A 12,492-nucleotide genomic window follows, 5' to 3' on the forward strand; every position below is an offset into this window, starting at 1 on the left:
GTTCTTACCTCTATAGTCCATAATAAATGGCATCTAAAATAAAAATCCTTTCAAAAAATAAAATAAGTAACACTTAATTAATTTTTAATTAGGTATTTAAATTTTATGTATTAGTACAGAGTGCGGCAGAAATAACTCCCTTGTGTAATGAGATTGTTTTGTAATTTAGGCTCGTGTTGAGATAAACTAATAACATTTATATGGTACAAAGCTTTATTTATGCCATTATTAATATTTATTCTGACCAGGAACTATCATCGTACATTCGTACACATTGTGATGGCTTACGTGTGCACAACAGTCACAAGTCACAACGCATGTTACAATCTTCGCCTTGCTGTGTCTGTGGGTATCGATAGATTATTGTATTATTATTTTATGAAACATAAGCTGAATTTATTGTTTTGCACAGTTATTTTTATTTAAATCGTTACACTAAGTGTGACTATTAGCTATTTAAGAGTTGTACGTGTAGATAGCGTTTATATTACTGGTCAATAATTTATGAGCAAGTCATATTTTAAAAATGTATTAAACGAATAACGATTTATAATTTATAATAGCTATAACTCGACAATACAAAAAAAAAAATGAAGACAACATATTTTTGTGTACACGCCAAAATTGAAGTCCTATTTAAAATAAACAACAAACGAGGACGTATAATAGGTAGTCATCGCACAAAGTGGCTCATAAGTCATGACGTTCATGTTTATATGTGCAATAACGGTGGTGACGACGACGACAACAAAAACACGGGTGAAGTATTGCAGAATCGGCGACGCGGCTAGCCTGTCGGAATTTCCCAAGGCGCAAGCGAAGAAGTCAGCGAATTTCGCTCAGGTCCTATGACTTCAGATACTCGACAATAATATTATGATAATCATCGAACCACCACCCCGTCGGCCATTTACGCATAAAATGTTTACAGCCGGTTAAGTAAGTATACTAGGATTTTATTTTTAATCTTCCTTGAAGCCTGGTTATCACTAAAAGGTGACGAAAACACACAGAAAAAAAATATTTTAAATTAAAATTACATATTAATATCAATAAATATTTACTACTATGATTTACAAGAATTATACATATATTTTTTTTTTTTGTTAAATCTTTGATAGTAATTATCTACAACTATAACCATTTATTCTAAGTAATTTGCAGTAAGGAGAATCTATATATTTATTGTACTCGATTGGGTGTATATAATTTAAACACAAAAAACCGCCATAAAAAATTAATATTGTCAATAATTAATTATATTGTAACAATAAATAAGTATACCTTATTACCTTGATATTTAGTTATAGTTTATACGTATATCGAAATAATTATCGTGTTTTATAAATCTACTGAAATTAATCGTATGACTAGAATTCTTAGTTCTGATGACTATTTTCAATAATTTAAAATGCTAAAGAGAAAAAAATAGATACCCCATTAAATGGTTATCGTACTATTTTAGGTTACCTACCAAAATTACCATTACATTTTGTCATAGATATATTAAGTGAACGTATAAGTCACTTAATAAATAATATTATGTCAATACATTTTGTAAGCAGAAAATAATGATGATAAGTACCTACTACCTATAACAGTAATCTGAGTAATCAGTTGGTAGACTGCTGTTATTGTTTATGTGTAATACCTTAACAAAAATTGAAAATAAAATATTTTAATCAAAGGTCAAAACATTACTATGTCATTTTCAGTTTTAGTATTATTTAATTTTATATTTCAAATCAATAACATTTAATTGCATTATGGTAGTTATTTTTCTTAACATTTCCTTTAGTAGATACTACAATATTACAATTTGTACCTATTGATAAAAAATTAATCGTTTTTAACTAAAATTTTAATTTTACGTCGGCCATGAAATCCCAAGGCCAATGTTACATACCCCCAAAAATGCACAAAAACGAAAATTTTCAGAAGCGAATAAAATATTGTTGTGATTACCGTGCAGGACACTACGCGATCTGTTCCATACTAATTATTTAACGATGTTGCATGTTTCTGGTCCATTTGTAGTAGTTAGTGAGGAAAGTAGTTTTAAATAAATAAAACATGAGTGTTCAAAATGTTAATAGTTAAAACAATTAATTACTTATTAGTTATTAGACAATAGAATAATAATATTACTTATAGCTTAATGCTATTACAAAAAGCTACTAAGGCTAGAAATGATTATGTATTCGCGGCGACGTGGCTTGACAATGTCTAAGACAAGCAATAATCAAATAACGGGGTAAATAGTCAGATTTTAAGCTGTGACTACCTTCTGTTAGTGTTTGGTGTCCGACTCGTATTTATGTGAATCGTCTTATCGATGATAGGTATATATGGGCATATGGCGGTGTGATGTTAATAATAGCTGGAAGTCTATTATGTAAAATTTACTATTTACTAATTAGCGTAAAATGGCAAAAACATGTTACCTATTATGTTTCTTTTACTCTTTAACCTCCTTATTTCTAGAAATGTTTATTCCTTAGTTACATATTATGCTGACTAATTAGTATAGGCTGAGTAATAATTATACTAATGTATTTCGGGTTTACTGCAATATATTAATAGATATTTTTCTTTTAAAAATCATTTACGGGATTTTTTTTTTATAATTATTATTTTTCTTGTGTTTAATAAAAAAAAAAAAAAGCAGCTGACTTTGATTGAAATAGGTTTAATTGTTTAGAAGATAAGCTGTTGCAACAAAATCAATTTCACATTTACATGTAAGTTATGGGTAAATTTTCCTATAAACCTATATCCGTCTCGTATTAAGTGATAATTTTTTTTCTGGTTATCTATTTCAATTTGTTTTTTAATAAGGCATTTAAATATAAATGTGTATGTGTGATTACATTGTATAACAAAATTAACATGGTTGTGCTGCCATATCAAATTTATGTATAATATCCATAAGATTTCGTTTTTAAGACTACCTACACACACTATGATACAATTTAATGATGTATTTAATTTTAATGATGGATATCTATTATTGTTTTAGATTATAAAATGGTTCATCCTCAGCCCGATAGGTGAGCGGGGATCGTCAGACGTTTAATTGGGTTCAATAATTAAATGTTGATAAATAATAAACAATAAATAATAATATACGTTCGAGAAGTTATCGCAACGCTTCGCAGTGACACATAGGTTGCGAAGTGAAGTCATATGTTTTAAAAATTTGAGCTGTTGTCGCCACCGTGCACTATTGACGGACCACCATCGCATCATCGATCATCGTCACTATCGTACGGAAAATACAAAGTGAGTAGATAACCTAAGTATGTTAGTAAATAGTAATATATTATTCATGTATCTAAATACCGTTTCCGATTCACTGATACCTTTCTCTTATTCCTTGTCTGCTGAACTGAAAATAGTCTGATTTTTTTTTTTCATATTTAATAATTTTTGTAATGTTCATAAAAATTACCTTTTGCCGTGGTTTGTATATATTTATGTATGTTGTATATATATACAGTAAAAGACGCTTATTAGAAACACTTTGGGACCAAAGTAAATTGTGTCAATTAACCGATTGTTTCTAATAAGCGATTGAAAAAAAAAATGAATAATAGGTACGTGAAAAAAATATGTATGTATGTATGTACCTATATATATTCTATAATTTTATTTAAAAAAGTATGTACAAATGTATATATTTTACGATATTATTTAAAATATTTATCAATCGTAATTTGTTTTTTGCGTCGAGTAACTCCATGACCATATTTTCATACGAGTAATATTGCCCCTTTGGCTTTGTCACTTATTTTGAGTGCGTATGTGTGTTCAGGTAGAGCTCTAAAATAAAACCCAGTCTCGGCCGCATTTAAAATATCAGAAGGTGTGTATTGGGTTAGCAAATCGGTCTAATGAACTTCAAACCACGATTGGTCGCATGAAAATTGACTAAAATCTTAGCGTTTAGACATTTTTAGATTTTTAGAAAAAGAAAACACTAATAATCTTTACATACGCACGCTGAAGCTAAACTACCAACGGTACGATCGGTACGTACAGAAAGAACATTCTCACGATAAATTACAGTAAAAATAAACGTAACGACAGCAAAGATAAGATTGAAGTACCACATTGGTTATCGCCGGATAATCGGTGTTTATGTCAACTAATCTTCTCCCAATTGTTTCAAATAACCGATGTGATGTTTCAATAATCCGATTTATTTTCAATATTCTAATATACATCCGATCCGTCCCGAGACATTTTGTTTCAATAACACGATTGTATCAATTATCCGTGTTTCTAATAAGCGGCTTCTACTGTATATTGAAAAATGTCTAAAATACTCAAATTTTTATGAATTCAGTCGGATTGCTGCAATTAAAAAAAGATTTTTTTTTATTGACCTTATTTCAGCCTGGAAACTAAGGCCATTAACTGTACATAGGAACAGTAGGTATTTTGTGTAAGGTTTGGTTAGTAGGGTTGAAACACATGAGTGTATGGGTGTGCCATGGATTCGTCACTAAAAACTTGGGTGGTCACCTATCCGAGAGCTAGCGACGCCGGCCAAAGCTTGACCTCGGAACATATTAGTGATCGAAAAAAAAAGATTATAAATGTGTGAATAAAACTTTTTTTTAAATAAAAACAATCATTATTTTTGAATAAGCATCAGAAATCAGTAAACAAGTAAATAGTTATAAGTAGAGTAAGGAATAATCAATATAAATTATAAAAAATGCATTTATATATTATGAAAAAAGCATTTTTAATGTAAAATTAAACAATTTTTTTATTAAGTTATTTAGTTATTTTTAGTGTCAAAAATTTCACGAACAAAAGGTAGGTATTTAAAACTAGCTCTGAATTTAATCAGTTATTTTAAATCGGCAATTCGAATTTTTATTGATATCAGTGAAAATAAAACAAATATGCATGCAATCTTGTTTTTAGTTCTAGATCTACATCAAATTGTAGTTACTTTTAGTGTTAATACAATGTAAAATCGACACAGACATGAATTAAAATAAGGGCTTCGCTGCATTACGAAAATTATGTTACCAAAAATACATTTCAAATATATTGTAAAACATTTATCATTTATTACGAAATATCAAAAAAATATTTAATTGAAAAAGTAAAAAAAAAAAATAACAACATAAAATATAAGAGAAAAAATTAAAATTAAAAGTTTTTTTGATTTCACTAAAAAATACAAATTTTTTCAAATACTAACCTTATAGTTAAAGAGGATAACTAATTATTGAGCTTAAAGTTAGGTAATATTCATTTATAAAAAGGTGTTAATATAACAGCATTTTTATGATGATATTAGGACATATCATCATGAAATTTAATTTATTTAAATTTTATTCTAGATTTTAATTTGATGACCACAGAAAACATTTTTACTCACAACTAAGATATAAATTTATCAAAACTTTTATATTTGTGAGATGAATTAAATTTCAAAAAAATAATTAAATAAACTAATGATATAGTTATGTATTTATAAATATACTGAGTGTTTATTTTATCAACACTCATTTTTTCAAAATCTATTAACGTTTTTGAAAGTATTTCTTTTACATAATTATTAATTTCCAGTCGAAATAAAACAAATTTTTTTTCAAAAGATTTTTAAATTTTTTTTATGCTTTTAGTTTTTTTACATTTTTTTACATTTTTGAATATTACATATTATATTTTTAATTTCATATTTTGAAGTAGAATATTTTTGGAAGTACTTTGATTCATAAATATCAAAATTCAAACTAGAAGATATAATAGTATTTACAGTTTTACATGCTTAGAACATTGGTGAGTGGAGTAAGAGTAGTAGACCAATATTTTTCTGGGTATCTCCGTACTATTCTACTCCGCTAATTCATACTTTAAATACTTAACTATAACTAAAAAGCTATTTGTCTGAATTTCCATTTTTAGTAATTATTTAAGTACTTAAAAAATATTTTGCTAAAAGTTATTTTATTTTGATTTTAAATTATCTAAAAAATATATTTTCAAAAACGTTAATAAATTTTGAATTGATGATAGTTGTTTGAGAAAAGAATCATTCTGTACATACTATATATACATGGGTGGATCCAGGAGAGGCACTGTTGACAAGTGCCACCCCCGTTAGAAAAAAAAATAAAAATTTTAGTATCGAATTTTTTTTTTTGTGGGGAGGATATATCTATGTTATAAAATGTTTCCTATAAAGTGCCCCAACTGTAAATACATGCTGGATCCGCCCTTGTATATATATACATATGCATATGTTACCAGAAATGTATTGAATCCGGTATTATATAGAAATCCTAGGTATTATATAGAATACCAAAAATGAGCAGGAGAAGTATGTATAATTAGTATAAAACTTAGATTTGTAGCTAGTGTACTTCTGTAATCAACGATTAATACAAGTAATTAATTAAAGAGTACATACAATAAATTATGACTGTACGCCGTATATAGTATTAATACATTGCTTTGGAACAATTATAAACCTCATATAGGTACATTTTTCAATTTTAAATAAGTAGTTAATTATCAAAGTTTAAATTTGAAATATAAAACTCTCATACTTTAATACCAGATAAAAAAAAGCTGGAATAAAACATGTAATACACATAGAAATAAAATAAAATAAGACTTTTGAAATACAATTTTTTTCCAATTATAATTTACTTGTTTAAGTTCGTAAACTAATTATTTATTTTCAGGAGGACGTAGAGAATTTCATTACCATGTTTACCTGCGGACGTTACATGACTGCAAACCAACGAAAATATTGGAATTATTCCTCCGTTAAACGACTTTTATTCACAATTGTATTGGTAGGTTAAATTTTGATAATTATTTTTATTTCAATTTTATGATACAAATGTATTAATATATATATAATTTAATACGTTTTGAGCCTAGTTATGTTATTCATAGACCTAAAAGTTAAACTCTATAATTTTATTAAGGATACTTTATAATTAATTTTCATTATCTATATCCTATATATTTATTGCTTATTAACAATTCAAATTTAACTTATGGGATTTACATAACTTAAAGTTAGACTATATCCTTAAAAATTGTATTGTTTTTATAAAATGTGATAAATCAGTAATATATATTATAAATATTTTACAGTTGACAACAAGTATTGAAATCAACGCGAGCAATATTAATTTTACGGAAAGTGGATCAGGCCAAGAAATAAACTGCACGGTTTATAGGTCCTGCACAAAATGTGCTGATATATCTATTTGTAGCTGGGCGATTCAAAAACAAATTTGTCTCTATTCAAATCAGAGTCTCTCAGAGAATCACGGAGTGGTTACAAAAGAATCATGCCCAAAGTATGCCGTTACCTTAAAGACCGAAGATAAACATTATCAAATACAAGTTACGGTTTTGAATATTACGGTAGAAAGTGTAAGAAATTTTTTTAACAAAAACGCAGTTATTAGTTGTGAAATAGAAAATAAAATTTACAACGCTTCAATCGATAATGAAGTAATTACTTGTAAAAAAAATATTATTTCTCCCGCCAAACAAATATCAGATAAAATCAATCCTTTGTTTATTTTGTATTTTTCAATCATTGTCAACGGCGTGAGATTACAATTTGACGATCCGCGAGATCATTACGTCAGTTATCGCAGTCGGACCTGCCCCAACGTGAATTGTTCGATCGTTTTTTGGGAAAGTGATTCGAAAAAATATTACTGTAAATGGTGTTTGAAAAACGATAGTTGTCAGACAACGGCCGACCCGAGGAGCAATTGCGACGTACGGGACGCGATTAACAACGAGAAGTGGAACAACGACGACACGGCTTTGTCCGCGATCGAAGTAAAAAGTCCCGAGCTGGCGATCGAATCTTTCAACCCGGACGTATTGATTTTCATACGTAAAATGCCAGCGGCCGTGAACATAACCGTCAAGAATCACGAGCTATTGGCCGACGGCAGTCGGTTGAAAACTGTGACTGTGGCAGGGCAGAGTTGTGAAAATGCGACCATGGTCGACGATCAGACGATAAATTGCATCGTTAGTCCCTATGCGCAAAATATAGTCGAAGGTCCGGTGCTAGTCGAGTACGAGTGGGTGACGGCGTCTACGGTGACGTTGCGATCGACACAGAAGTTCAAGTTCGTCAAACCGCGTTTCACGGGCGTCAGCCCAACGTGTGTCCCCGCTTCCGGAGGTACCCGGATTGAACTGACCGGCGAGAATTTGAACGCCACGACTTTCGTGCAGGTCTTCTTCAAAAAAACAAAAACGAAACCGATGTGTGAGATCGTCGAGCTCTTCAGCGACCGAATAAGCTGCACGACTGTAGCCAACGACAGAGATCAAAAACCCGGCTTGTTGCGAATCGAATTCGAAGGAATGATGGAATTTTACTGCAGAGAAAATTTGTTCTCGTACGTCGACGATCCAATCGTCCAGGACGGTCAAGTGTTCGCGGGAATCGCGTCGGGCGACGTGCCGTTGATTGTCCAGGGCGTTTTCAATTGCACGGAAAATCAACGGATGTACGTGGACGACTACAACGGTACGAGGCGCTACGGCCGTTGTGCGTTGCGCACCATTAACGGCACCGCAGCGATGCACTGTCGGCCGCCAAAGTTCGACAGTCCGGCGCAGACAATGAGCCTCCCCCTCGGGTTTAGCGTCGAATTGGCCGGCAAAGTCGTGGATTTTCAGCGACAGCCGCCCTACAGTTACATGCTGCACCCCGATCCGGTGTACGCGGACTTCGAAGTTCGCGACGTCGACGTCATCCGCGTAAACGGCTGGTTCCCGGACCCGTTGCAACGCCGTCGGTCGGACGGCAACTATTTGCTCGAGGTCGTAGCATTGCAGCATGGCGAACATTTGGACGACGACGACGACCATACGTGCGCCCTGACCTATGTGACCGACGATCACTTTGAGTGCCGGTCGCTGTCCGGCAAGTCATTAGTCGACACTCTGGAAATCGAAATCGCGCTGGGCGAACAGACGAAACGGACCGTGGTGCGCAGAAGGCACGACCGGCATTATACGATCGTTCGGCTACTAAGACCGCAATACGTCGTTGGCGGTATTTCGCTATTGCTGATATGCGTGTTTGCACTGATCGTCGGCGCAAAGAAAATAATGAACCGTTCCAAGCGACACGTGGACAGGCGATATCTGGGTGAACTTCGAAACATCACCGCTGGAATAGACGAGAGCAATCACTATTTAATCAACTCGAACACGGGCCGGTGAGGCGAACACTCGAATACGAAGGGGGGGGGGCATTGAGTTATGTACGGATGTAAATTTTTTTTTTCAATTGTACAAATAAATAACGCGCGCACTAAAATAGTATATAAATAGTTTTCAACTATTAAAATTATCAATGCTGTTACGTGAGTTTGTTGAACAGAGTTTTTGTATTTATTTTTTACTTGAGACACGAGATTGTGTTATAACATGAGATATAAAGTTGTGTTTTTCAGTAATACATGTTTTAACTGTTTGAATTAATTGATCTTCTACGTTATGCGCTGTGTTTATAGCACGAAGTCAAACGCATCGTCACTACTTCTTATGCTCTTGATGTATTTTTATTCTATAACATACACTTAATTCTTACATAGACACTCTTTTCTTATATTTATATTTTATATCTTTATAACTTTGAAATGCTGTTATTTTTTTATTCACTATTTTTCGTCTTAATTGACGAAATAATACTTTTTTTATAATGTATATTCACATAATATAATATAATTTTTAAAAATATATCACCTGCATTAATAACACAATGAGTATTCGGTATTATGTAATGGGTTAATATATTTGTTTTGTATGTTGTTTTAGGGGCAGGAGGTTGTGTTTAGAAATAATTTTGGATTAGATCCAATCACTTTCTGAGCTTGTTATCTGCTGCCATTACCGTTTGATATTATATACTCTATTACAACGTTTTGACAGCAATTATCATTTGTCTACATGATGACAGTATCTTTAAACTATTATAAATTTAAAAATTACGGTATTAGCCGTTGCCTGTTATGCTTGCATTGATGTGTGGACCTGGCTTAACAGTTGATTTCGAAATTGGCGATTAGGTTAATATTATCTCTATCTTATGTACATAATATATATATATATAATATATCGTTTAAGTACACTGTACTATCAAATCAATATATTATGTTGACAGTTGACACTATACCCTATTGTACGTATGAAAATATATTATTTGTTATATATATGCACTACTTATAAATTACTAATTAGAATGACATTATTACATTTTTTGTAAATATGAACAATGAAATTTTATTTTTAAGCTTTTTCTAAACAGATTAATTTTACTAATCATTCGGAATTTGAATTTTTTAACCACAGTGATGTAAATATTTTTTTTATCATTTACTTGACAGCTTCCAAAATTATTTCGATATTTTGACGGAAACTATACTAAAAATAAAATTTTATGATGATTGGATTTTAATTTTACATCCGCCACCTTGTTTAACTACTTATACTACAATATATAGCCGTGATAAATGTATAGAAAAAGGTGCATAGATGTGGGCTGAAAATGTTCGTAAGTTTTGCGCATTCTATCTTTATATTTAAAATAAACATTTTATCAATCTATCGAAAATTAGTAAATTTTTATTTTATTTCTCATAAAACAACAAATTATTTAATAAACTTATATTTTTTATTATTAAAACAAGTTATCTTAATATATTATATACTTATATAGTTTAAAAAAAAGAAAGAAGCAATAAGAAAAAAATGGATAAGTATATTTTGGTATCGCTCTATTACCAGGCGACCAGTGAATATTTAAGCTGCGTATTCACTTATAACGTCATTATCACGTAACGTAGCATAGACGCACTATTAAATTAATCTAATTAACTCCACCAAGCAACAATCTTTTGATGCGACTCGAATTTTCCGACAACTCGTGGAACGCAATGTAACTTAATAATGGCTAATGCAGAAAATATCTATTTTAGATCATTAGATCAATAATAAAAATAAAAAATATAGTTTCTAAAATAAAATTAAGATCACACAATTTTATTAATATAAGTGCAATGTGCCATTTATGTGTTAACTCGTGAGTCGTGAGGCCACAAATCAATCTTAAATACGATTAAACTTTTTATTTTTCTAAAATATAATTATAATTATTTACGTTATTTCATAAAACTATTTTTATAATTTATTAACTTCGCTGCAATCGTTTTTATATCGTTTATTGTAAGTATGTGAATAGGTGATGTACCTATGTCCTTTATACATTGTAGTATTGGGTCAATTGGTACCTATTCAATATTCATTCAACAGAACGCTTGGGATAGTATTAGTATATTTTTATTATTACGTCAAGTATTGTAGTTTAGGATTAGACTGTTCGACTGTTAATTTTCGTAAATGCGTCACTGATCAGCATGTTGCTGATAAAATAAAATTAATACGTTAAAATTCAAACTTGCAAGGAAAACTATCGTTACAGTTAGTAAATGTGATCGAAAAGTTCTGAGTTTCTGTTAACCAAATACTGGCTAAAAATAAAAAAAAATAATACGAGACATTCCGTTTTATTTATCATGTATATTATATTATATTCGTTGACAAAATGACGTCAGACTATCGGAATAAAAACAATTTTGAGCGTTCACCTAATAACTGAGTATCGGAATATGATAATATTATGAATTTATGATATTATTCTTTATTCATACCATTGTAATATTTGTATTTTTATAATATGGTCGTGACGCAACGCGGTGACTTGCAAACACAAAAAATGTAATAATATGACAAAATGAGTCAAACAATTTAAGATTAACGAACATAAATATTAATTTAGTTCGGGGGTGACGTTGCTACTATCTTATATATACTTACTTATGGATTGTAATAAATCGTAAAAACTATGCTGACAGTCGATAGATATTATGCCTTCGTCCTAACTATTTTAATGACTATGATTTAATTATCGGGCTTGAGTTCAATATATTTAATTATAAGTATACTCGTTGGTTTATGATATATATATATATATGGATATTGGTATTAATGGGTACCATATATCCATATAAAAACTACTATAATATTATGTATATAATTTAAATTATAATATATACTATGCTGCCTTATAACATTAATGTTACATATATTTTATATCTTATTCTCAAAATTAAAATAATTACTATAATTATTATTAAATCATAAGTTTAACCTATATAGAACAACTTATAGATTTTGATAAAATTAAACAAGACTGTCAACTATAAGAATATATTAGAATATAATTATTATAATTGATAATGAATATATGATAATTTTATTATAAATAAGTAGTTTTGTCCCAAATTTTAATTACATTGGAATATCATTAAAATAATCAATATTTCACAAAAAATAAAACGTCATCGTTGATGAGCGAGTCAAAATGTTTATATCCTATTCCTCCAGTAATAAAATCAGTATGTCTTT

At 30.2% G+C, this 12,492-nt stretch overlaps 1 protein-coding gene across 1 annotated transcript; it reads left to right on the forward strand.

The window, feature by feature from the left end:
• Nucleotides 1–3,171: 3,171 nt before the first annotated feature.
• Nucleotides 3,172–9,672, forward strand: LOC112599309 (plexin-A3-like). Its single transcript, XM_025346152.1, has 3 exons — nt 3,172–3,282; nt 6,714–6,827; nt 7,135–9,672. Exons 2-3 carry the CDS (start codon nt 6,738–6,740, stop codon nt 9,244–9,246), a joined length of 2,202 nt encoding a protein of 733 aa, XP_025201937.1. The 5' UTR covers nt 3,172–3,282; nt 6,714–6,737; the 3' UTR covers nt 9,247–9,672.
• The last annotated feature ends 2,820 nt before the right edge of the window (nt 9,673–12,492 follow it).

This window comes from Melanaphis sacchari, unplaced genomic scaffold (assembly GCF_002803265.2).
Source record: "Melanaphis sacchari strain LSU unplaced genomic scaffold, SCAv2.0 Contig50_pilon_pilon, whole genome shotgun sequence".
NCBI lineage: Eukaryota > Metazoa > Arthropoda > Insecta > Hemiptera > Aphididae > Melanaphis > Melanaphis sacchari.